Raw genomic sequence first — 26325 nt, forward strand, 5'->3', positions numbered from 1 at the left:
AGGTGCTCCGGTGTGCACCACAGTCGTCAGAGCAGTGGTGGGGAGGTGCGGAGCATTATCACTCGATGACGATGCGCTACATTGAAGGGTTTAGCATTGCGCACCCTCTCTATGTTTACATCAGCATCTCCCGCTGAACACGTTTACATATGCACCCTCCCGAGAATGTCGACAGAGAACATGCGACTGCACCCCAACCCCCTAAGTTCAGGGCCCCCCTGCAGCCGCGGTAAGCCTTTGCATTAATGCGGCCCTGCTGATCTCATAGAATCATTACTAAATGTACATACTTGCATAATTAGTTTTACTTGTGTTGTTGTACGTATCGCCGCAGTTTCATGGTGAAATGAACACTGGAAGCGCTACAACAACAATGACTTCTATACACTTTCACACATATCTTGAGTAAAACAGCAGATTAATTTCATCCTGTTCCTCACACAATACTATCTTATGACATCTAAACATTGTTACTGTAGCACATGACTTATTTTAACATTTGCATTACATAATCAACTACATTTATAAGCTTGTTCGAGTGTGATTGAATTGTGCGGAAGCTCGACTGATAGAGCGTTGCACTTGTGATGTATAGGAGCGGGGTACGAGTCCTGAAGAGCACACGAGTCCACATGTGAACCCAAAGTGCCATAGAAACACCACAAAATGACACGGTTATGTTTTTCATCTCACATTTGCTTTAATGACACTATCGGTCAGGTTTAGGTTTACGGTTTAGGGTAGGGAGGTCAGTTTTGTTGACTTAAAACTCGATAGAGCATTAACCTTAAAAACCTCATCTGTTTGGAAGAACATTTAACTCGCTCTTAGCGCCACACAGTGGACATATAGTGGATATGTAACATTTTGCAAAAATGTCACCCCTGTCAGGTACCATTAATGTGTCCTTAAAATTAACTCTAAAGTCATGTTTGATTTCAGTAGTACCAAACGTTGTCTCATCACCCATCAAAATGTGCCAAGTGTTGAATGAAATTTGACAGCCACAGCAGAGATGGAGATTTTAAGCAAACAACTACTTAATTTTGGGTCTGTTTCTAGCACAATGCTATGGTATGGCTTCAAAACACTTGGACTGTAGTGCACAGGACTACTGTTATAATACTTTTATGGTGCTTATTTGTCATTTATAACATCTCCTTTTTTTGTTCCACAGGAGAAAGTAAATCATATAGGTTTGGAACAACAGGCAAATTTTCCTTTTTGGGTGAACTGTGCTTATGAAGTGAACTCACATACACAGCATCACAGAATGTTCTCAGCAGTGTGTTACCTTGCAGCATATTCAAACTTTATTGGTCAATTTTTTCCTCATTACTTCAGATTAAAATTAATTTCACTTTAATGACTTTAAATAACTCGTAATTTGGTTTGTTTGTCTTTGTATCTGTTTTTTGCCTAAAAAGGATTTGTTACTGATGTGTAAATGTGTAGTGTAGTGTTTGTTTTGTGGACTTTTTTGTGGGAAAATCTGCAAAATGCCCCTCAGAAGTTGTGAAATATGCACATTATGCAAGTGTCTGGCTGGTTTTGTGCCCAGTCAATGAACGCAAGCTCTAATTTGTCAAAGACTGACTGATCTGACATGTGTCTGGCACCTTATAGATTTTGATAACATAATCCATCATAAGAATGAAAAGAATAACAGATTGACTTGCTCTGTAAAACCTGTCAACTGATTATTTGATAACATCATCATGTGTGAAGTCCTGCTTCCTCTTATACTGGAGAAAGTAAAACATAGTTAGAAGTTCCTTTTCTATTTGTTCTTGTAAACAGAAGCTGCTGACCCATGAGTCAGCACATCTATCTATCCATCCATCCATCCATCCATCCATCCATTCATCCATCTAAAGGTCTGTACGGGACAGTTTTTTTCCATCCCGCTCCCACAAGTTTCTATTGCACCCAAACACACTGAATTTTACTCCATGTTCACCTGCTCTCTGCCCGCAGTGATCTTCTTCCTGACCTCTCCCATTCCCGCAACCCCACATTTGTTTTCCACATAGGGCAAAAGCCATACAAACAGACAAGTGTACAAAAAAAACAACAAAAAAAACCATTAAATTTTTCTTTTATTGCTTTTATCAGATAATGCGTGACTTGGTTGTTTCTTCACACTTAAATCGACCATTTTCTAGTCCAAGTTTCACATACTTGATGTGAAATGACACAGTGTGTCCACGCTTTGCTCTGCCATTCTTGTAAAGCACCATCGACTATTGACCATTTCAAGAATGTAAACAAAAACAAAGGAACTGGAAAGGTACAAATGTATTTCCAGATCCTTTCAACATAGTCTCTTTTTCAAGGTAAGTCAGTCCACTTGGTGGCCGTCTTTGGAACACTCTTGGGCAGTTTGAGTAGCTATTTTTCTATGTAAACAAGCATCATGAAAGTGCAGCTCCGATCTACGTGAACGGGCAAAGACCAAAACCTCGAAAAAGATTGGTCAAGATTACGATAAAAGAACATTTCAAATAAGCAGTAAAATCTGACTAAGCACTAAAACACTACGCAGCATCCTGGCCCTTTGGCTGCAACACATGCTCCAATCTCCAGCGTCACATCTAACTCCATGCTCCGTTCCTGGACCTGCGAAGATGACATCAGGTAGAGATAGGTCTCCTGAGGAGAGGCACGCTCAGTGTTTAAAGGCAGCAGTGATGAGGCTCTTCATTGGGTTCAGGTGAGCCCCATCACGAAAGTCACCGCAGGCGATGATGATCCATGGGAGGGGCGTTTCATTCCATCACAACTGGTATAATAAATTGTGCATCTTTAACTCAGATTACGTAAAAAACTAAATTTTACCATCTTGTATAGCTAATCAGAATCAGAATCAGCTTTATTGCCAAGTATGCTTACACATACAAGAAATTTGTCTTGGTGACAGGAGCTTCAAGTGTACAACAATACAAAAACAATACAAAAACAGCAGCAAGACATAGATAATAATAAAAAATAAAAAAAAATTATACACATACGTACAGACACACACATACATACAAACACACATACACATGGGTAGTGCAAATCTAATACAATCTGTAATGTACAGTGCAAATGTTTTTTGTTTTTTTCTCAGAGGAATGAAATGGCAGAAGAGGTTGGACATGTTGGATAAATATAAGAAATACTAAACTGTGTACTGCACATAGTTATTGCTCAATGGGGCAGATTTTAACTGTTCATGAGATGGATAGCCTGAGGGAAAAAACTGTTCCTGTGCCTGACAGTTCTGGTGCTCAGAGCTCTGAAGCGTCGGCCAGAAGGCAACAGTTCAAAAAGGTAATGGGCAGGATGAGTGGGGTCCAGAGTGATTTTTCCAGCCTTTTTCCTCACTCTGGAAATGTATAGTTCTTGAAAGGGGGGCAGGGGGCAACCAATAATCCTCTCAGCAGTCCGAACTGTCCTTTGTAGTCAGTGTTGGGGTGTTCCTCCTAAAGTCCACAATGATCTCCACTGTTTTGAGCGTGTTCAGCTCAAGGTTGTTTTGACTGCACCAGACAGCCAGCTGTTCAACTTCCCTTTTGTATGCAGACTCATCGTCATCTCGGATGAGGCCGATGACAGTGGTGTCATCTGCAAACTTCAGGAGCTTGACAGAGGGGTCCTTGGCAATGCAGTCATTGGTGTAGAGGGAAAAGAGTAGTGGGGAGAGCACACATCCCTGGGGGGCACCAGTGCTGATTGTACAGGTGCTGGAAGTGAATTTCCCCTGTCTCACAAGCTGCTGCCTGTCCATCAGAAAGCTGGTAATCTACTGACAAATAGACATGGGAACAGAAAGTTGGTGTAATTTATTCTGTAGTATAGCTGGGATGATGGTGTTGAAAGCTGAACTGAAGTCCACAAAAAGGATCCTTGCATATGTCCCTGGTCTGTCCAGATGTTGCAGGATATGATGCAATCTTATGTTGACTGCATCATCCACAGACCTGTTTGCTCGATAAGCAAATTGAAGGGGATCTAGAAAGTGTCCAGTGATGTCCTTCAGGTGGGCCAACACCAGTCTCTCAAATGATTTCATGACCACAGACATCAGGGCGACAGGTCTGTAGTCATTAAGTCCTGTGATTTTTGGTTTCTTTGGGACAGGAATAATGATTGAGCGTTTGAAGCAGCATGGGACTTCACACTGCTCCAGTGATCTATTGAAGATCTGTGTGAAGATGGGGGCCAGCTGGTTAGCACAGGATTGAAGACACGCTGGTTAGACGCCATCTGGGCCTGAAGCCTTCCTCATCTTTTGTTTTCGAAAGACGCGGCTCACATCATCTTCACAGATCTTAAGTGCAGGTTGAGTAGCAGGAGGGGGGTTGCAGGAGGTGTTGTGTTTGTGTGAAGTGAAGGTCAGAGTAGGTGTGGGGTGTGAAATTGGGCCTTACAAATCTGCAGTAGAACACATTCAGGTCGTCAGCCAGTTGTTGGTCCACCACAGGGTTGGGGGTATGAGTCCTGTAATTTGTGAGTTGTTTCATGCCACTCCACACTGATGCAGGGTCGTTAGCTGAAAACTTGTTTTTCAGCTTCTCAGAGTATCTTCTTTTAGCCACTCTGATTTCCTTGTTCAGTGTGTTCCTGGCCTGATTGTACAAGACTTTATCCCCACCCCTGTAAGCATCCTCTTTGGCTTTAGCTGCCTGAGCATGGTTTGTCATTGTTGAACTTTAAATAAGTCCTAGTAGGAATGCACATATCCTCACAGAAACTGATATATGATGTAACAGTATCTGTGAGCTCATCCAGATTGGTGTCTGCAGCCTCAAAAACACTCCAATCCGTGCAATCGAAGCAGACTTGTAGTTCCCGCTCTGCTTCATTGGTCCATCTCTTTACAGTCCTTACTACTGGCTTGGTTGATTTTAATTTCTGCCTGTAGGTTGGAAGAAGATGAACCAGACAGTGATCAGAGAGTCCCAAAGCTGCTCTAGGAACAGAGCGATATGCATCCTTTATTGTTGTGTAACAATGATCCAGTATGTTCCTGTCTCTGGTGGGGCACGTGATGTGCTGTTTGTATTTAGGCAGTTCACGTGTGAGATTTGCTTTGTTAAAATCCCCAAGAATAATAATAACTGAGTCCGGGTATTGTTGTTCCATATCTGTGATTTGATCAGCCAGCTGTTGCAGTGCTGTGTTCAAACAAGCGTTTGGCGCGATATACACACTCACCAGAATAAACGAGGAAAACTCCCACGGTGAGTAGAAAGGCTTAAAGTTAATAAAGAGCGCTTCCAAATTAGGACAGCACATCCTCTTTAATGTTGTTACATCTGTACACCAACTTTCATTGATGTAAAAGCATGTTCCACCGCCTCTCGTTTTCCCCGTTAACTCCACGATGCGATCCGCTCTGAACAGCCGAAAGCCCGGCAGATGTAACGCGCTGTCCGGAATGGCTTCACTCAGCCAGGTTTCTGTGAAGCACAAGGCAGCAGAGGTTGAAAAGTCCTTGTTTGTGCAGGTGAGGAAATGTAGTTCGTTCGTTTTGTTAGGAAGATAGCGGAGATTCGCTAAGTGAATACTCGGCAGCGCGGTTCGAAATCCGTGCCAACGGAGTTTGACCAGCGCACCAGCTTGTCTCCCTCGCCTGTGTCTCTTGAACAGCAGAGCTGCACCTCCAACTAAAATGTCTAGCAAAATGTCTGAATATTCGAAAACCAGGAAAAGATTGTCTGGTATATGCTGTCGAATGTTCAGCTGGAAAAAGATTACTAAACACAGGACAAACAAACAAAAACAACAAAAGAACTGAGGAGCTCCACACCGAGGCAGCCAGATACGGCGCCATCATGATGACAATGCGCATGCACGTTCTCGAGTTGATTGACAGGCAATTTCTGTATCTAAAAGGTGATTGGCTATTTTACCTGTAAGGTGGAACTTCCTTTCTACATCCATTGACCGTTGGCTGCCTTTGGGCGTTCCAATTTCTCCCACTCATTTTAATAGAAGTGATCCGTCTCTAATAAATAGTCTCTGCTTTGACAAGCAGGAAATGAACAATGGAACAATGATGTCACCAACGAACAGTCCTTGAAATGGTCTATAGCCTGCTCTAAATATTGGATAATTTGATGCACGTTTTGTTTGCACATTTATACATTGTATTTTCTGTTTATTGTTATCAAAATTTAATTAATTGTAAAATAAAATAAGAATTATTGCTTTGTTTTTTGTTTTACATTCATAAATCAATAATATGAAATAGATATCCACATTAGATTTTTTAGGCTCTTCTCTGATCATCTGCTCCCGTACAGAACTCATGGACATACAGGCCGCTACTGCCTTCAACTCGGAAATTCACAGCAAGAAATCTAACGGGTCCCATGACTGATTCAATCCGAAGGAATGCAGACCTGTACATCCATCCATCCATCCACCCACATTTTCTTCATTTTCAACATACGTCTATTTTTTTAGCATTTCAAACCAAACAAACTTCTTTTTGCTTTTTTTGGCTTGAAAAGTGTTTGTGTTACCTTTCTTAAAGATAAATGATTTGCTTTGTTTATATTTGTGTGTTTATGGTAGTCTCTCTCGCTCTTTCTTTCTCTCTCTAGTTCTTGTAAAATGAGTGATTTAATAACTGTTTGAAATAAGCTGAAATTCCTACGTCTTTCCCTCTTTGGCCTTTCCCATGACCAGCACAGTGTTTGTGTGTGTGGAAGGAATACAACCACATCAGTTTCCGTCTTGTTAATAAATATCTTCATCAACGTTTATTCTATTCTATTCAGTTCTGTTCTTTTGTTTTTTAACACTTCTGGTACAAATATGTGCTGATATATTTTAGTGCTTGTGCGTCTGTATGTGACTGTGTGTGTGCATTAGCAGATCTCCAACAGTCCCTGCTGTGCAATTCAGCAGTGCACAGGATGTGACATCATCAGCGTGAGTGTTGACAGCAGCCCTCACTCTATGCTGTATGAAACCCCCTGTTGCTCTGATCTGACATCTGTGAAGCCCACAGAGTGTTCAAACAAAACAGTTTCCATTTTAACTCATAACCCACAGAATAGAAAGATCACTATTGAGAAGCATTGTGTACTGTATCTCAGTTGTCTCCTCTAGACAGCAAAGTGAAATGGAGAGCAAATGGAGATTTTTTGCTTCTTTGATTTTTTCTCCTGACACTGACTTAAGTAATATCACATGTGTCTCCTCTAGAGTTTCAGAAGAGATCTCAAACTGTGCTCAGATTAACCCAAGTCTACAATCAAAAGTCAGAGATTCGACAGCATATGTGGCATAATGTTGATTTTTACAAAAAATTATTGACGCATCTCTCATTTATTGAATGAGTGATTGGGGCCAGTACATAAATACTAAAATGTATAATACATGTTAACATGACTTCACTGGGATAAAATCGCTTACTAACCTTATCAGTGTAAAATTTAAATGAAATGCTGAACACTCACACTTAAGTCAAGTTAGCATGTGTTATGTTTAAGTCTTGTGGCTGTATGTAACAAGGTTCAGATGGGAAAGGAGGAGGCAGGAACCGGCTGAACAAAGTAATATTTAATAAAACAAATAGACACACAACACAAATGCACACATGGCAGCTGCATGTGGCTCTTTCTCTCTCGAACTGCTGCATTCCACTGCACTTATCCCTCTCCTTGGCTGATTAGCCCGATTGGGGGCCGGGCATGCGTAGTCACGGCCTGGCCCTGCCCTTCTCCTCGTCACACTCCTCCCTACTTTGCCTTAGGCCGGGGAAGCCATCCTGGCCCTCCCTGCCGGCAGGCTTTTCCCCGCTTCTCTAGGGCTGGGGAGGGGGACGAGGGGAGGGAAAAACAAAACAAAACAAAAAAAAAAGAGGAGAGGGAAAGGGCAAGGTGGAGCACCAGTGAAAGAGAGAGAGAAGAGAGAGAGAAAAAAAACTTGCTCGCTGGTTCCCAGACATCCCGTCGCCTGGTCCTCGATCACTCCTCCACCCTTTGGCGGACCTGAGCCAGTCCTCCAACCCCTGGTGGATGGAATGCCCCTCCGTGTTTTGGCGGCCGGTAGAGTACTCCTCCGCTCCTGGCAGCGGCTCCCCTGCTCCAGGCGGCTGGCAGCGAGCCCCTCCTCCCCTCGCGGATGGTGGCTGTTCCTCCATGTCCAGGCGGCCGGCAGCAACTCCTCCGTTCCCTGGTGGATGGCCGCGGCTGCTCTCCTGGGTGGACGGCAGTGGTGAGGACTCCACAACAGCGCATCCCTCCTCCTTCCCGGGCTTCGGCATCAATGTAACAAGGTTCAAATGGGAAAGGAGGAGGCGGGAACCGGCTGAACAATCAAAGTAATATTTAATAAAACAAAAAGACACACAACACAAACGCACACATGGCAGCTGCATGTGGCTCTCTTTCTTTCAAACTGACACATTCTGCTGCACTTATCCCTCTCCTCATCTGATTAGGCCGACTGGGGACCGGGCGTGCGTAGTCACGGCCCGGCCCCGCCCTCCTCCTCGTTACACTGTACTTTGGAAATGGTGTGTATTTTAGCGTTTATGGACTGGCCCCATTCACTTCCGTTGCAACACCCTGTCTACACTAGATGCGAGCGTTGCACCATGTCTAAAGCAAACGACTCCCATTATAATCAACAATGCTGTCCACATTGGACCACACAGGAGTTGTTTAATAATATATTAATGAAATTAAACTTAAATATATTGTTTAGAACGTTTTACTAAGTATACAAAAGGTAGTGGACAAATAGGCTTGTCTTTCTAAGCAAGAACAACTGAGAAGCTACAACAGGTAATTTCACAGTGAAAACAATGTCCTTTTAACATTATTAGCAGTAGTTTTACTCTGCCTCCAAAGTGCAGGCACGTCTGCCATGCCCCTTTCCTTGAGTTCGTCCAATGGGACTGCATGCACAAAAAGTTACAAAAAGTTGGCAAGTGCACAACAGCCCGAAACAGATCCTAGGTGACAGCTGCGATGGTGTCACTTTCTGCACAAACAAACAGATGCATCAAGTATAAACCAGGCTTGACACGACATTGCTCACCTCCAGTCTAAAGACAGGGTACTAGTGTTTTACTGTAACAACTATTTTTGCTTTTGTTTTTAAATATAAGAGGGAAGAATTGTAATTTGTTTTGTGGTAATCAACATTATGCTACAAACTCTGTCATTTGAGCGCACTACGACTGCTTCGGGGTACTCTTTATTACAGTCAGTCAAGGTGCATGCACTGACCAAGTGCAAAGACAAGGACTGTCCATATGTCGAGAAAAACTGGGCCGCGCGCGGACAATCCGCACAGTCTGTGCTGATGACAAAATTTGCGACATGCAAACTTTGAGCTGAGTGTTAGTGTCAAACTTTAAGTATACTTTAGGCTTAACTTGTAATGAACCTGGTAATAATAACTTGTAATTTTTTCACCCTAAACTATTACTGTATGCCAACAATTGACTCATTTGTGTCTAAAAGGAATTTTAGGAGAAACATCTGCAGCAAAGTTGATACTTAAATAAAACTCAACTGAGAAAAAATACATTTCACCAGGGAGACTAAGCTCAAGAGAAATTCAATGAAAGTGGGACAGAGGGGGAGAAAAAGGAGGGAAATCCAACAAAGAGAAAGAGAGAGAAATGGCCCTTTGGTTGGGATATAAATGACTAACTGGCACAAAGTGACAACAGCTGCTCTCTCTCTCTCTCTCTCTCTCTCTCTCTCTCTCTCTCTCTCTCTCTCTCTCTCTCTCTCAGGGGGAGTGTCATCCATGAATAGCTTCTGACTTCTCGCCCAGTAGAACACACATCTAAGTGAGCTACAGAGGCATATCAGACGAGTGGAAAAAGAAAAGAAAGTGGTGGGAATTTTCAGACTATGCAGATTAAGATAAACAGAGAGCAGGAACCAAGTGAAAGACGAGGAGAACAGAGGATTCAACTGGAAAACTGAATGGAACTTTTGAAAAATAGAAAGAAAACCATTTAAAACAGCTTCTTAACAGTGAGAGAAGAGGAGGTGACTAGATTTACTTCATTTAATTCAGAAAAGGAGGAACACATTACAAAAAGTTTTTTTGTTTTGTTGTTGTTGTTTTTTTTAAAGAAACCAATAGAGAGAGTTTTGAAAGAACCAAAGACTCTTTCGGGACGAGAAGTGACAGTCAGAAACTTCTGAAGAGGAACTTCTGATGTGTTACAGGAATACATGTTTCCTTTGGGAATTTCATATTCACAGCACAAGTTTTCAAACAGTCATTAGACATTAGAAAGCAGGAGTTTAAAGTGTTTTCTAATATGGAACTAAAATGGACACCTCTACTTTTTTGTGGTGAGTAGATTGTTTCCATGTGTTTCTTTCTTTTTGCATGTGTGTATGGGCAAGCCTCATCTGGCTGGCAAGTATTAAAACAAATTTATACAAAGCAAATCTATATACACATATGTTATTTTGAACAGATGCAATTGAGCCACATATTATCAGAGATGAAATGAGACAGAAATGAAAGTGATAATTTTGAATACTTTCAGTAGAATCCTTGCAAATTGGGGTGCAGACAATGTTTGTGACATATAACGTTGAAGTTGAATTGGTCATATGATGGCATACATGAGTCATAGACAGACAGACATTAATCTGTGTATGTGTGTTACACAAAGACTCTATTCTTTAAGCTGGAGGAAGTTTGAAATTTCCATTAACGGGAGAGACATCACACATGCAGTATAGTTCACATCACAGTAAAATGAACAGTCTCATAGACACGACCAGAAGAAAAGTTAGATGACACTGATAATGAGGAAAGATTTTATTATGTGTGTACTGTGTGGTTTTACTTTATCACTGTGAGGTCATAAACAGTTAAAGCTAAAGGCGATTGGTACACGTAGAGGTTGTTCTAGGGTCAGTGGATATTCAGGGCTTAGTCCAAAATATCTGTGGATACAGATGGGGCCATCTTTGTGATATCGGACTATGAGATACTTTATAATAAAAGGGGGTCACCCTTGGTTGTTTTCGATGACCAACTGGGGGCGGACTAGGTGTGTGGTGTGGTTACACAAGGAAAAGTCAGGGGGGAAATGCACCCCAACCTAACCCTAACGCAACCCTGACCATAAACCCTTACCCCTACCACTACTTTTAAACCTACCTGTATGTCAACCTCAGTAGCAGCAAATGTGAATTTTGTGAGAATTTTGCACAACAACATGTAGTTACACAATAAACACATTGTAGTGTATGTACTTTGGTGTTAGTACATAGTAGTTAAAGACACCTAATATATAGTGGGACTAAATCCAGGGCACTAACCCACCAGGGCTCATCATGCTTCACATCTGTAGCTCTGTGTTCTACCTAGAAAAGCACCGGAGGTGTCAACAGAGGAACAGCAACAGATTGACTGTGAAAATGGTGTCAATCCGCTTTTTGTCCCTGCAGATGAACAGATTGATCTGAGTGTAGCTCGTTTCATCTGCAGGACAGTACACCAACAGACAAAGATGTTGCAACACAATGTGCAGCTCACAGCAGCTTACACGAGGTGTGAATACAGAGTCGTGTGTCTGTGGTTTCCTAAACACGTAGACGTTAGTTTGTGAGTTGGGGTTACTTGTGTTGGTGGCGTGTGGATGGAAATAGTGATTCAGAATCAACAATTATGTGCACAGACAGGAATAAAGAGTATTTAAAGAGAGAGATGGATCAAGTGAAATTGTGTTTATATTTACAACATTATAAAATGGATAGTTCCTGTCCGTGAGCCTAATTGGTCAATGGATCTTTATACATTTTAATAATACAATAACACTAAAAAAGAAATCTGCCCTAAATATTTTCATTATGTAATAACTGATTTACAGTAGTTATAGTGTTTAAATTGGCCTGACAGGGCATCATGTTGAGTATGCACTTTTACTCCAAATTAATTTCACTTTTACTGTACCTGTAAGTAATCACTGGTTGTTTTCCTTTTTCAGTCTTTCTTTTTTTATAAACTTAACACCCCTTTAAGTTTAAGTTTCACCCTCATGTTGTTCCAAACTCAGAGTAGACCGATATATCGGTTTTACCGATTAATCGGTGCCGATAGTTGCTTTTTGGAACTATCGATTATAGTTATTGTAAGTAGTTTTTGTTTGTTTGTTTTTAATTCCTCTTTGTTCCTCTGTGGCCGGCGCTGGAGGATTCTACTGTAGAACAGCGGTCTCTAGAGGTGAAATAAAAACTGACACCTCGTAGGGATTTGCTTTATCTCATTCTTTCATCATTGACAATATTTATCCATATTTTTATCTTCACTTCAATGCATATTTTGTTATTTTGATTAGATAACCAAGTTTTCTAAATTGAAGCGAGGGCATGCAAATAAAAATGCAAATACATGCCCTGTTAATAAACCTTATTCCTCATTAAACCTCATCTGGTGAAATATTTATATACGTATATATACAAAACCCTTCATCTCATGAATATATAAGCTATAAAAAAGCCTAATTTCGTGAATACTTAAATATAGAGTTTTGAAACAGAGCCAAGTCTCTGTCATTTCAAAATAAGTCCCGAAATAAGTAGGTGTATTCTAGGCTCTTTTATATATAAAAGTCTCACGTTATGCACCAAAGTTTTCTGGTTATTATTGGGATTTTGGTTGCACAATAAACTGCATTTGGGATTCTGTTCATTTTGGAGTCTTGTTGCTTCTATGTCTGTGCCCCTGTTATAGTAAGGAAAGACTAAGAAAATGTTTTAACATTCCATGAATCGATTTTAAAAGTATGGGCCGATTAATCAGTTTTCTGCCTTTTCCACCACCTTAGTTATTGGTATTCACTATCGGTCGACCTCTTTTCCAACCCCATATGACTTACTTCCATCTGTGGAACACAAAAGTAAATAATTCAATAAATATCCCATTGGCTGAATTCAATCAGAGATGGTTTAGAGAAGATGGTCCACTACATTAAAATGAATTGGAGAAACACAGTGGCAGTTGATAGAGACTCACTTTACAGGGCTCCAGACTAAAAACATTACTTCGGAGCCATTGCTCCTAAACTGAAATATTAAGGAGCCAAATGGCTATTTTTTGTCACCAAATCATATAATTGCTCGATATAGATTGTTGTTCAGAAACAAGATAGAAATCAGAAAAAAGGAAGACAGCTGATAACCCATTAATCTAAGGTTTAATAAACAGCATACTGTATATAGTTGAGAAGATACGCAAGTTTGCATTCCCTTTTTGTCTCATCAATTTTCACACCCCTTTTCATAATTTATACAAATATAAGAGATAAAACGTTTTATTTAGTACTGCTCTTCAAAATGTACATAAGCAAATATTTACATAATGCATAGTATGCATATAATAGTGTATTGCGTCAGGGACAGATTAACCACCGGGCCGACTGGGGGGCCTCTAAACCCAAAGGGCCCAGAGCTCTAAATCAATTATTTATTTTGAAATATCTATTATAAATCCACGTAAATGTCAGCCTTATGAGAAATACCATTTGTTCGGCGGAATGCGTGCTGGACAACAGCAGCGTGAGTACAGACACTTGAGTGCGTGCTCAGGGAATCAGAGAAGAGCGTCTGATTTACAAAACGCTTCCAAACACAAAGATAAGGTGCAGTTTACCCTGGCTGTGTACAAAGCTGATGGTTTAAACTCGTATAAGCGACAGAATTTGTGCAACAGTAGAGATTGCTTATGAGAGTACTTATGTTTATGTCATGCATGCATTTAATGTTTAATAATAAAGAGAAAGATGCCTTAATACCCAAAATGTGTGCACAGTAACATTTTGTAATATTTGGTTAACCGCGAGAGTTCACGAACGGTTATTCGGTTATCGTCGGGAGTCTGGACTCGGGAATAAAGAACGTTTATTGCCATGGATGCGTGAAACACAATCTCAGATAGCAGGGAATAAAGTGCACAGTGAGCTATGAGCTGAAATAGCACAATACATACATCTACAAATGATAAAATCACATTAAAGTCAAACAAAAATAATCTCTGTCACTGCCTGCAACATAGCAGGCCTATTCTTAGTCAATGGAAAAATCGTAATTCTGCCCGGGCAGGTTCACTTTCCATGAGGCAGCTAATGCTACGGTTTATAAACCTCTTCCGGATGCTTTGATTTGAAATTATTCAGTATTCAACTTGTGTAATTATTGTCTGCACACCTGAGCAAAAGGGGGTAAAACACTCACCGTTTATCATGCGCTGAAACTTTGCCAGGTGAAAAACAATCTGGAATCATGTGTAACAGTCACATTAAGTCCTCTTTCCAACCTGAACTTCATCAGAATGCCAATTTGTGACACCAGCGCTGAAAAAGCTTGATGCAGCACAACAAATGGTGAAACAGAACACAGGTGTCTCGAGATGCGTTTATAAATATTAAAGTTCTTTTAAACTTAACAGTGAGTTGTGGCACAACGATCAAAGACGTCAATCCAGTGCGTTTACATGGCCTCACCGCATGTAACCAATCTGCCACAACACTAAAACCACCTGCCTAATATTGTGTAGGTCCCCCTCGTGCCGCCAAAACAGTGCCAACCCGCATCTCAGAATAGCATTCAGAGATGATATTCTTCTCACCACAATTGTACAGAGCGGTTATCTGAGTTACCGTAGACTTTGTCAGTTCAAACCAGTCTGGCCATTCTCTGTTGACCTCTCTCATCAACAAGGCGTTTCCATCCACAGAACTGCTGCTCACTGGAGGGGTTGGTTGGAGCCCTGCTTTAACACTTAAAAAAAAGCACCCAAAAGTCAGACAGTCTTGAAATCCAACATGACGGCTACATCAATAACATCAAACCCTTCATACTTGTGACATGACTTTTGATCATGAGACGTGCAAGAACCAATGAGATTTGATGTTACAGATGTAGCCGCCATGGTTGGGTGGATGGTTGTATAGATTTGCAGATGGATTAATAACAATAATAAGCAATTTAAGGCAAATTAATGGATGGATGTATAAAAGGATAAATGGAGCTTATTTTTGTTTCTTTGTCTTCCCCAGGTCTGTTCCTGCTCTCTAGTGCATCTAGAAATTGCAAGATTGGATATAAATATATTAAACCTGGCTGTGATGGTAATGAGCACTTTTTGTTTTAAATAACACAATCAGTGGTCTGTATGTCACAAAAGCATTCGTGTGTAACCAATGACTTGACTGTATGTGATTCATCTCATTTCTCTGTCTCAGATGAGAATGAGTGTGTGGAGAATCCGAATATTTGTGGTAATCACTCACAGTGTATAAATACAAATGGAAGTTACTACTGCAACTGTAATGAAGGATTCCGATCAACGGCGTCTACTACCAATTTCACTGCAATTGACGGACAGTGTGAAGGTAAGAGAGGATTATTTTATATTATATTATATTATATGGGCTGTCAGTCAATTGTAATACATAATAATTAAAATTATTATAAATATTATGTATATAATGAATACAATTATTTAGATTTAAATATATTGCATTATTAAAAAGTGGCTTTAGAAATCAATATATTATTTGTTGTATTCCAATATAATTGAACATATGCCTGCAGTCAACACTCGACAGCAATCTATATTGTTATTGTTCTCACAGGACATGTTCCTTTAATTCAACAGCCATTTATATTATAGTACATTTATTATATGTAATACTGTGTAATTAATGCCACCTGCTGTCTCTCCGCAGATATAAATGAGTGTGCTGAGAAGACATTTCAGTGCTCAGAACATTTGGTGTGTGTGAACTACATTGGCAAGTACGCATGTGAGTGTCCACGTGGATACCGGAGACTAAGAGGAGATCCTGAATGTGAAGGTGACCGTTCTATCTGTTCTTGCTCTATGTTTTTCTGACCAATCAGATTAGACAATATAATCTGACAAATTTGAATTTGAGTTATACACAATCAAACAAAAGAACTACAGTACGAGCATACAGTATTTTCTCCTCACATTTTAAATATTGGGGGCCTTTTTGTTATTTCAGGTGGCATTTGTGCACCGATCCCTTGTTGATTTCTAACCCTGATTCTCTGCATTGTCATTCATTTGTTGTCACATGACATCATTACATTGCATGCCAATCTCACACTTTGAAATCGAATGCATTATAGTGTACAATATTCCTTGCAGTGTGTTCTGGTTGTATATTTTAGTAAACAATGCAATTATAAAATGTGTATACTGCAAAGTATGCATACTAAATAAAGTGCACAAGATTAGTAACTTTTAATTTAATTAGTAAAGTAACATTCAATGCATTTTCATTACAGCGGGATAAATGAACTCGTTTATTTCAAGTAAAAATATGGTTTAATATGACTGCATCAATCAGACTAAATTAGGTTAAACCAACAAAATTCATTTTTAAGGGTCAGATCAAGTAGAAATATCTCTTTAAGGTAACAACTGCACATGTTCAGGCTTTACGGCTGACATAACACATGAATAATACAGATTTCTGCACAAGGTGCAATGTCTGACAGTTCAATGGTGCAAACGGTGTATGACTTTATGTAAAGCAATATGGAAATAAATGTGATTTGGATAACTTACAAACTGCATGTGCTGGCTTAAAGGAATATTCCAGGTTTAATACAAGTTCAGCTCAGTCAGCAGCATTTGTGTCATAATACTGATTACCACAAAAACGTATTTAGACTCGTCCCTCCTTTTCTTTAAAAAAAGCACAAATGTGTGTTCCAGTGAGACACTTACAATGGAAGTCAATGGGGTCAATCTGTAAACATTAAAATACTCACTGTTTCAAAAGTATAGATACAAGACATAAACAATATGTTACAGCCAATTTTACAGCTCAGTTGCCATGGTGATGTAATGTCAACAAACCCTAAATTTACTGTAAAAATTATGATTTAAACAACTTTACAGCTCAAATAATTTTTAATAGAAGAATTCATGTAAGTGCTTTAATAAAATGATAAGCTTCACATTTCTGTCTTTAAACCCTCCAAAAATTGACCCCATTGACTTCCATTGTAAGTGTCTCACTGGAACACACATTTGTGCTTTTTTAAAGAAACGGAGTGACGAGTCGAAATTAATTTTTGTGGTAATCAACATTATGACACAAATGCTGTTGATTGAGATTAACTCATATTGAACCTGGAATATTCCTTTAACTGTTTGTAATGTACACTGTAAAAATAAATGAAATGTGTTTCATGTGGTAACATTTAAATGGACTGCTTTTATTAATGTCAAAACTATTATTTAATATTACTGAATCAAACTGATTATATTCAGGTACACAAAGTCATTTTTAGGGGTCAGACCAGGTACAAATAGATTTTTATGTCAACACCTGCACAGTTCTTAAAGTACTGTCAGACTTCAGTATTTTAGAAATAAGAAGTAAACTTCATGGTTGTTAACTAATGTTCAAAGCCAATAAACGCTGAGCGGTGTCGTCAGCAAGTTGCTGTCGGACAGAATTATCGAACCGGCGTGCATCTGGTGATGATCACTGGTGATCAGTTCTGCTCAACTTATGAATCTGAAATGATCCTATGCAATCAAGTTGATTCAGTCATATTAAATCATGTTTTTGCCTTAAATTGACCTGACAAAGCATTGTTACAGTTTAAGACTTTTAAAACAGCTGTGAGAAACCTCATGTAGGCCACATGTTTGTTTGTGTTAACACATCATCCTTTTGCTTGCATCTAAATGAAACGTGTGTGTGTGTGTGCTGCAGATGTGAATGAGTGTGAGTCTTCAGTGTGTGGCGCTCACAGCACTTGCACTAACACACCTGGCAGTTTCTCCTGCAGCTGTTCTTCAGGTTTCTATAAACATGAGAAGAACTCCACCTGTACAGGTGAGGGCCAGTGTCCTGCTCATCCTAATAATACTCATCATAATGGATGAGCTTTCTTTGTGCTGTGTGTCTTCTGTCATTACTAACAGTGAATCTTCATTAAAATGATATAAATTGTAATAACATTAAAATATAAATTAACAAATATTCATTCAAAGATTCTGGAACTTTAAAAAAAAAAAAAAAAAAAAAAAAAAACAGATTTAAACTTTATATACTGTATATATATATAGATCTTGTGACCGTGATTGGTCTCATTAGTGTCTCGCTAACATAGTCCCATAGTCCTAACATAGACCTTGAATGACTGGATGAAAAGAAAGTTGATACAGGGACATTTCCAACTGCGTAAATCACATTATGCTTGTAACTTTAGATCATTAATTAAACAAAATTATCATAAGAATATACTGTACATTAATACAGCTGAAAAAATTATCTCTCTCTTACAGACATTGATGAGTGTGCAGACGTTGCAGATCTGTGCGGCTCACATGCTAATTGCAACAATACTCAAGGCAGCTACAGCTGCATTTGTCACCGTGGATACAGTAACTATGGCAACAACCAGTCAAAATGCATAGGTGAATGTAATGAGTTTCCGTTTGAATACACTTATATATTCACTAATGTACAGTCTTCTGTTTGCTCATTTTAATCCTTGTTTCTGTCGTGCACAGAGATGAACTGTGAGCAATTTAATGAAACACACCACACACCTGAAAAGGTACGATACACTTCTTGTGATTATTAATATGATTAATATAGAGAGACACACTCACAGACTTTGATTTGTGTGTGTGTGTGTGTGTGTTGTAGTTGAGGAGTTTACTGTCACTCTTCATGAAGAGATGTGAGTCTCTGAATGATCCAGATGGAGACCATCGCTTGGGAGAAGAGTTGCTGGAGGTAACACACACACACACACGCACACACACACACACACTGTGCATGATACACTCACATAGTACTCACAAACTTTGACGCCACAGAATCTGTTTACATCTGCTGATGAGATGCTGTCGGAGGGGAATCTTGCTGACAGTGAAACATTAAGTCAGTTTCTGGGCATGGTGGAGAACAGCATGCATCTGATTGGACCACAACTCAAAGAGCCTGTAACCAGATTAGAGACACACAATACTCGTAAGACAGCTGGACACCACACCACACCATAGCCTTTAAAATTGTAAGATTATAGCAGCATTGAAAGCAGCTGTATTCTATTTCAAAACATTCACAGATGCTGTGGTGGCAGTAATGCGGGGAGAGACTCCTCCCATTGGGAGTGTCATTTTGAGCACCGACTCCGCCCACTTCAACACCAGCTGGGAAACAGCAGCCGGAAAATCGTACCCAGGTACAGAAACACACACTTATGCAATCTGGTCTCATAGAATCACGTTACTATAGTTACATATTTGATAAATTATTTTTACATGGCTTGTTGTGCAGATCGCTGCAGTTTACTGGTGAAATGAACACTAGAGACTTGTAAGGCATTTTAACGTTTGCATTACATAACCAACTTCATTTACAAGCTTGTTCAAGTGTTATAAAATTGCGCTATAGTTCAACTGATAGAGTGTTGCACTTGCGATGCAAAGGACCAGAGTACGAGTCCTGAAGAGCAGGCGAGTCGACACATAAGCTGAAAGCATCACAAAATGACATGGTTGCTTCAGAAATCACATTTTTCATCTTAAATTTGCTTTTTCTGACACTATTGTTTAGGTTTAGGTTTAGGGTAGTGAGGTAGGTTTTGTTGATTTAAAACTCAATAGAGCTTTAACCTTAAAACTTCATCTGTTTGGGAGAAAATTTAACTTGCTTTTAGCGCCACACAGTGGACATTTCACCTTGGAACTGGCACGATACGTGTAACAAACCACATAGTGTCATTTTGCAAGAATGTCGCCACAGTTCCATAATTTGCATGAGATCAAACTGCACTTATGGCAGAGAAACCTATACTACAAGGACACACATGCAAATATATGTTTTCATAAAATCATAAACATACATTTTCATGAATAAATTCAAATGCTGTTTTAACACTTGCTCTTAGGTTTTGCATTTGCGGCGCTGGTCAGTTATAAAGATCTAAATACATCCAGAGATTCTTTCAGCGGGTTAGGCAGAATATCACAGGTGGAGGGAAACATTACTTATCAACTCAACTCAAGAGTGGTGACAGCCGTCGTCAGTAATCCAGAAACAAAACACCTGTCTGATCCTGTTACTCTCGTCTTTAAACACGTGCAGGTAAAGATGCCAACACATCATCAATACCAGCACAAGAACTCACTGGAGTCACACATATCTAAGACATTAGCATTCATACTATTGTGCTTTATGTACATTCTCACCTTTCTAAAAACTGCAGGTTGAACTTTCTTTAATCAGCTAGTTCAAACTCTCTTCTTTTCTTTTCAGGAGAGGGCGGAGTCTAAGGGCATGTATTACTCTTGTGTGTACTGGAATGAGACTCAGGGGGCGTGGTCTGGGCGGGGCTGTGTGAGGGCATGGTCTAACAGCACTCATACAGTGTGTTCCTGCAGTCACCTGAGCAGTTTCGCAGTGCTCATGGCTCTCTACCCCATCAAGGTAAACCTGAGAAATCCTTGCATGCCTCAAAACTGGACAGCACAGTTGTGATGAAGAGTTTATCAACATTATAATATTCACCCCTTCATTTCCATCCCTTGCCCTTTATTTCCTCTACTTCTTCTGCAGGACACATTTGCGTTGGTGTTGATCACTCGCGTGGGTTTAGTTCTGTCTCTGATTTGTTTACTGCTGTGTATTCTGACGTTCCGCTTCTGCCGTTCCATCCAAGGAACCCGGAACAGCATCCACCTCCATCTGAGCGTGTGCCTCTTCATTGCTGACCTCGTCTTCCTCTGCGGGATCTCCAGTACTTACAACAAGGTGTGTGTCAAATGTCTTCTACATGGTGGAACTGATACATCTAGTACAGGAGCGGTTAACTAAAAGTTAGCTTCTTGCCAGTCTATCACATACTTGCATGCTTCGTTTTTCGGCATACTATCCCATCTCAGGCACGGTCAAGCTCTTAGCCTTTCAAAGTATACTCTTTTGATCATGAGCCCAAATGTGAGGTTACTAGTGTACAAGAATACTCTTTGCATCTTATTTCACCAAGGTGTAGCATCATCTTGATCTTACAGTAAGTCTTCAGGCAAGTTCTGACAAGTGAATGAGATCGCCATGGTTACTAAACATAAGATAGTATTCTAGAGTTAGGATGTTTTTGTAATAGGTCCCTATGAGACTATCCTACAGCAATTGCGGGTTGTAAATATTATCACCTTTATAATAAACAAAGTCCATTTGTAGCTAGAGATTTCCCTTTTTGGAGTTGCTGTTTAGGTCTTGGCAAAGATAATGCTCTATAGACCGGTAGACAACATCATGAAGCAGCTGATGTCAAGTGAGGAAGAAGGGAGAACAGACGATATGAATTTAACAGCATCAGGAGAATTGGATTGGTTGATCTCTCCAAAGCATTTGACACTGTGAACCAAAGAAGATTTACTTGAACTTGGTTGTCTCAACTGTAGACATCCTTCATCAGTTCCATGTTGGAGTACTGAGTAACCATAGGGGGATGACAGGCTGCCCCCTTCTAGATGCAAACTGGAGAAAGGCAGAGTTGTGTGTTGGCACCTGTACTATTTAACATGTTTGTCTTGTGTGTTGCCAACTTGCCAAGCTTCTCCAATTGGAACTTGAGGACATTGGTGGTGTCCTAGTGGGCTGTAGTTTCACAACTAGATAGGTAAAGATTGTCAAGACAAACTGATGTTAGCTTGACAAAGCCTTGCCTGAAAGGGCCCATATGATGAGATGCCCCAAGTCAAAAGAGCCCACCCACATGTGTCTACAATATTCTGGTGCTGGAATAAAATTTGGTTGCAGTAAGTGTTGCAATACAGTTTCTAAGATGTTAGAGAATGGCAGTCGAAAGAGAATATGACTGATTGAGTGATAGAAAGAGTGTGACAGTAAGATAGATAGATAGATAGATAGATAGATTGATTGTTTTTGACAGTTGGAGTTTAAATGGCCTCCCTTGGCCCGTTTGAACATTCCATCAATGTTAGTCTATGGGATATTTGATCGAACACTACGGGAAAAGCATAAGTTGTATCAGTTAGAAAAGACATTGCACATACCGTCAGAACAGTCTGAAGGTCTATGTCAAGTTTGGTGGATGCAGCTTGAAAGCTCTTGGAGGAGTTACAGTTGAGTTTGGTCTTGGAATAGGGATTCTGGAAAAACCCTGAACAAAGTCTAGAGTAACAGTATTTTGGCTTTGTCAAACCAACATAATTGCACTATGTAAAGCGAGAGCACATGAGATCCCACACTTAACACTCATCTCTATATGTCTCAGGGAGCTTGTACATTTGTCGCTGGATTGCTCCATTTCTTCTTCTTGGCCGCGTTCTGCTGGATGCTGCTGGAGGGAGTGCAGCTGTACCGAATGGTTGTCCTGGTGTTTCAAACCACGCTCAAGCATCTCTACATGTATGCCGTTGGATACGGAGCCCCTCTCATCATTGTCATTATCTCTACCATCGCCTACCCACAGGGGTATGGCACTGACCGACAGTGAGTGTGTACATTCAGTAGTTTTCAATCCTGGACTTGAGTAATCATGGGTAAATGCGAGATTGGGAGTCTCTTGATCACATTTGTGATGTGCGCCTGTCTAAACTGCAGACAGTCTCTAAATTATGATTTTATTTGTGCATGTCGTCCAGCTGTTGGCTGCCCTTTTGATGATTATTTTATTTGTTTGTGTGCTTCAGATGTTTTCAATCTTTTAATTATAATTTCATGTGTGTGTGTTCCAGCTGTTGGCTCTCTCTTGACGGTAATTTTATCTGGAGTTTCTTTGCACCCGTCTGCATCATCATCATCATAAACAGCTTTTTCTTCATCATTACTGTGTGGAAACTGGCCGAAAAATTCTCCAGTCTCAACCCAGACCTCTCCAAACTACGCACGATTAGGTGTGTGGATGTGTTTATTTTAGGGCTGAAACGATTAGTCGATGTTATCGACAATTGTCGACAAAAATATTCGTTGTCGAATAGTCGTTTGATCTCATTTGACGTAACATGAGATCACATTAAACTCTAATGATGATGCGTGAGAGCAGCACTGCAGTTCGTGCCTGACTGAGGAGAGGAAGAATTACACAGATCACAGTCCAGATGCACTCTAAACTTTCCAAACAGCTTCAACTGATGTAGATCACAAAGAATAGGAATTATAAAAAAATACAAAATAAATAAATACAGAAGCACTCTCGTTGTGAAATACAGGGGAGCTGGAGTTGTGTGACTCGCGACTTATTGAATCATAATATATGTGTCACTGTGTGTATCTTACTGTGAATAAAATTGTCAATACGCAGCTTTATTAATAAGAGAGAGTTTGTTTTTTTGTGAGTTAAAGATGGATTGTGAACAGAAAGGTGAGAGAGGGTAGTCTTCACCCCATTATACACTGCAACAAAATATGTTTTTGATTTGTTTTTGTTTTGGCTTGTTTTCCAATATAAATATCTAAAACTCCTTTAAAACAACATACATTTACTTTAGCAATCGTTAGTTGCAGCCCTAGTTTATTTTATTTTTTAAATGTATTAATTCAAGTTCTAATCAATTTTTCTTGTAAATTTTAGAGGATTTACAGTGACTGCGGTGGCTCAGTTGTGTGTTCTTGGAGGGATGTGGGTTTTCGGCTGTTTCCTCTTTCAGGAAGAAGGAACTCAGGTCATGTTATACCTCTTCACCATTCTCAACAGCCTCCAAGGGGCGCTCATGTTCATCCTGCACTGCCTCCTGTCAAAAACGGTATACACAAATGCACATATACAACTAAAAGAAAAAAGCTCCTCAAAGACTACTCAAAAGACTGTGTGCAAATGCACAGCGTTTGTATTTCAAACTCTCAGTCAGATGTTGCACTAAAATAAAAACAAAGAAACAGATTACAAATAATACAAGTTTACAGATTACAAGTCCTTATGCACAGATCTGAAATTTTGATACAAATCCATTTTTTTGTCCCACTGCTTACGTTCACTTTAGACGCAAGTGACTATGTTTACAGTGTTTACATTAATACCTGTATAATAAGTGTAGCTGACCGTTTAGGCCTGTATCCGCATTACTGCAAGCACTCGTAGAGCACACATGCTCATAAGCGTGCATATTGATAAAGCTGTCTGTCAGTCAAAAAGCATGCGGTTACTGAAATGTCAATACTTTGTACTAGCGGCACTGCAGATAGTCTAGTATTGTTACATCATTTTAATTTTAGTGTTGACTTTGTACCAAAGCACTGGTACTTTTGACATACCTAATACAAATGAATATTTATGGATATCAAGTTTACTTGCTACAATTTAACGTTTAGTTTTTCCTCAAAGCACTCATTGTAGCAGCCTGGTACAGCCTTGTTAACACTTGTATTCCAGTTGGTGTGGCATCTGAAGATGAAACTTGTTAAACTGTGACCGTGTCTATATTTTTTCATCCTCTTCAGGTCAGAGAGGAATATTGCAAGCTGATTGGTAGAGTGTACACACAAAAGGAGAAGAGATATTCAGAATTCAGCACCAACCAGTCCAGTAACACTCAGGTACATTAGTATTTGTGTGCATGCATGATGAGGGACCATTCATACCAAACGCATTTTTCTGTTTCTATGTAAACATGGGGGGGGGGGGGGGGTAATATTCAGCTTCTAAATTTGTCTTTTGACCTTTACAGCATCCTCTACAGAGTGATCAGAGCACGAGAGAGTCAAAGATATAAGATGCTTGCCATATACTGATGGATCTTTAAAGACACGTGAATGCTTTCTGCTGGAAGACGTTTCACAATGCTTTAATTTTGCTTGTCAGCAGGGGCCCACCATCAAAATATATCAAACCTTTAGATAAACTGAATGCAATATATGGGTTATGTCCTCTCAAAGGCTTTGGAGAGACTCCAGCTTCTTTGTTGTGCCTAAACAAGTGGAAAAAGTCTTACATTTCAGACTATATTCAAAGGGCAGCTTTCATTCCATCATATAGAAAAATGTCTTTTGAAGAACTTGCTTACAATCTACCTTATGAAGAGGTTATTTGTCTAAAACACCTCTTTTCTGTGAAGCAGAATGTATTAAAAAGAAACACAGACCAAAAATCATGTACAGATCATGTATAGGTATATGATCCGTGCAGACGCCACTTTATGTCTTTAAGCTGTTGTTAAATTTCACCTCTATTTATGTGTGAAACAGAGGTAAGAGGTACTTTAGATTCTTAAAACTATTTAAACAGAGGATGTGTTTTTCTAATGTCAGTTTATTTATGTCAAAAAAAGGGTCAAAAGGGCTTAAGTTAATTTCATCAAGGTATAAAAACAAGTGAAACTAGTCTTTACACCATACATACAGTTTGACCATTAAATAATATTGATTTAGTTGGCATTTAGCCAGTATTAACTGTGCAGTGCCACTGGGAAACATTAGAGTTTAAGATTCATAAAACTTCTAATAAATTTGTTTGGGAACTTAATACTTGTTTCCAAAGGACATTCTGTGATGCTTCTCAGAAGTCTGCAAATATAGAAAACAGTAGTTTGAATATTCCTTTAGAATAAACTTTCTCTTCATGTTCACATTTGAAGAACAAAAATGAAGTGACTTTGTAAGACATTGAAGTGAGTTTTTTGATGAATCTATCAGCAAATCAAGTTGTAAACTGCTTGCTTCAGCAACATAAATGTTTTTGACTATTTACCTATTGTATTTGTGATGATATTTGATAAGAAACAAATGTTTTATTTCACACCAATGTGTTTTTGCTGTTATTTTTTTTATTTTCTCAGTGCACCATGATAGATTTACTTTATTTCTAGGTGTAATTTTATTGTATGTGTAGTGTATTTTTGCATTACTGCATCTGAATCAGTCCAGCTTTGTTACTCAAACTGACAGAAACACAATGCAAGGGTCATTAAATATTGCAACATCTGCCCTTATGTGGTACTGCCATGTTTTTCCATTAAGATTAAAAAAACTGCTAATAGAAACTGTGGCTGATTTCTGTTTTTGTGTTCATATGATCAGCACTCTCATTATTATGTTTAACCCCTGATGACAAGATATGCAATATATATCATAAACATACACTCGTCTTTAGAGACATCGAATTTTATGACAATGAAATAGGAAGATACAGATCTGTGAGTTTTATGTAGTAGAGTAATTACCCGGATAGCACACGTACATCTCCAAGGTGTCTGTTTAAGATTGTTTCATCTGGAAAACTCATATTCTAATTACCATCTGCTAAACATCTCAAAAAGGTCAGATTAACAAACATTCGAAATCATAAACATCTCAAAGATATCTGCTGAATG

At 39.5% G+C, this 26325-nt stretch overlaps 1 protein-coding gene across 2 annotated transcripts; it reads left to right on the top strand.

Moving 5' to 3' along the window:
- Nucleotides 1-9797: 9797 nt before the first annotated feature.
- Nucleotides 9798-25994, top strand: LOC127444645 (adhesion G protein-coupled receptor E1-like). 2 transcript variants are annotated; one of them, XM_051704143.1, is made up of 18 exons: nucleotides 9798-10325; nucleotides 15047-15118; nucleotides 15233-15382; nucleotides 15719-15847; nucleotides 17750-17872; nucleotides 18325-18456; nucleotides 18553-18599; nucleotides 18692-18781; nucleotides 18865-19018; nucleotides 19116-19232; nucleotides 19941-20137; nucleotides 20309-20479; nucleotides 20609-20803; nucleotides 22293-22510; nucleotides 22756-22914; nucleotides 23592-23763; nucleotides 24458-24553; nucleotides 24685-25994. In XM_051704143.1, exons 1-18 carry the CDS (start codon nucleotides 10292-10294, stop codon nucleotides 24727-24729), a joined length of 2301 nt encoding a protein of 766 aa, XP_051560103.1. In that variant the 5' UTR covers nucleotides 9798-10291; the 3' UTR covers nucleotides 24730-25994. The 2 variants fall into 2 exon arrangements, with proteins under 2 accessions (XP_051560103.1, XP_051560104.1); XM_051704144.1 differs by lacking the exon at nucleotides 17750-17872.
- Nucleotides 25995-26325: the final 331 nt, after the last annotated feature.

Source organism: Myxocyprinus asiaticus, chromosome 8 (assembly GCF_019703515.2).
Source record: "Myxocyprinus asiaticus isolate MX2 ecotype Aquarium Trade chromosome 8, UBuf_Myxa_2, whole genome shotgun sequence".
NCBI classification, from domain to species: domain Eukaryota; kingdom Metazoa; phylum Chordata; class Actinopteri; order Cypriniformes; family Catostomidae; genus Myxocyprinus; species Myxocyprinus asiaticus.

Bases quoted from the DNA above. Each gene is read 5' to 3' on its own strand.
- LOC127444645 (XM_051704143.1), top strand. From the start codon at position 10,292: ATGGAACTAAAATGGACACCTCTACTTTTTTGTG. The intron at 18,600-18,691 runs GTACGATACACT...TGTGTGTTGTAG, and splicing joins CACACCACACACCTGAAAAG to TTGAGGAGTTTACTGTCACT. The intron at 20,480-20,608 runs GTAAACCTGAGA...CTTCTTCTGCAG, and splicing joins TGGCTCTCTACCCCATCAAG to GACACATTTGCGTTGGTGTT.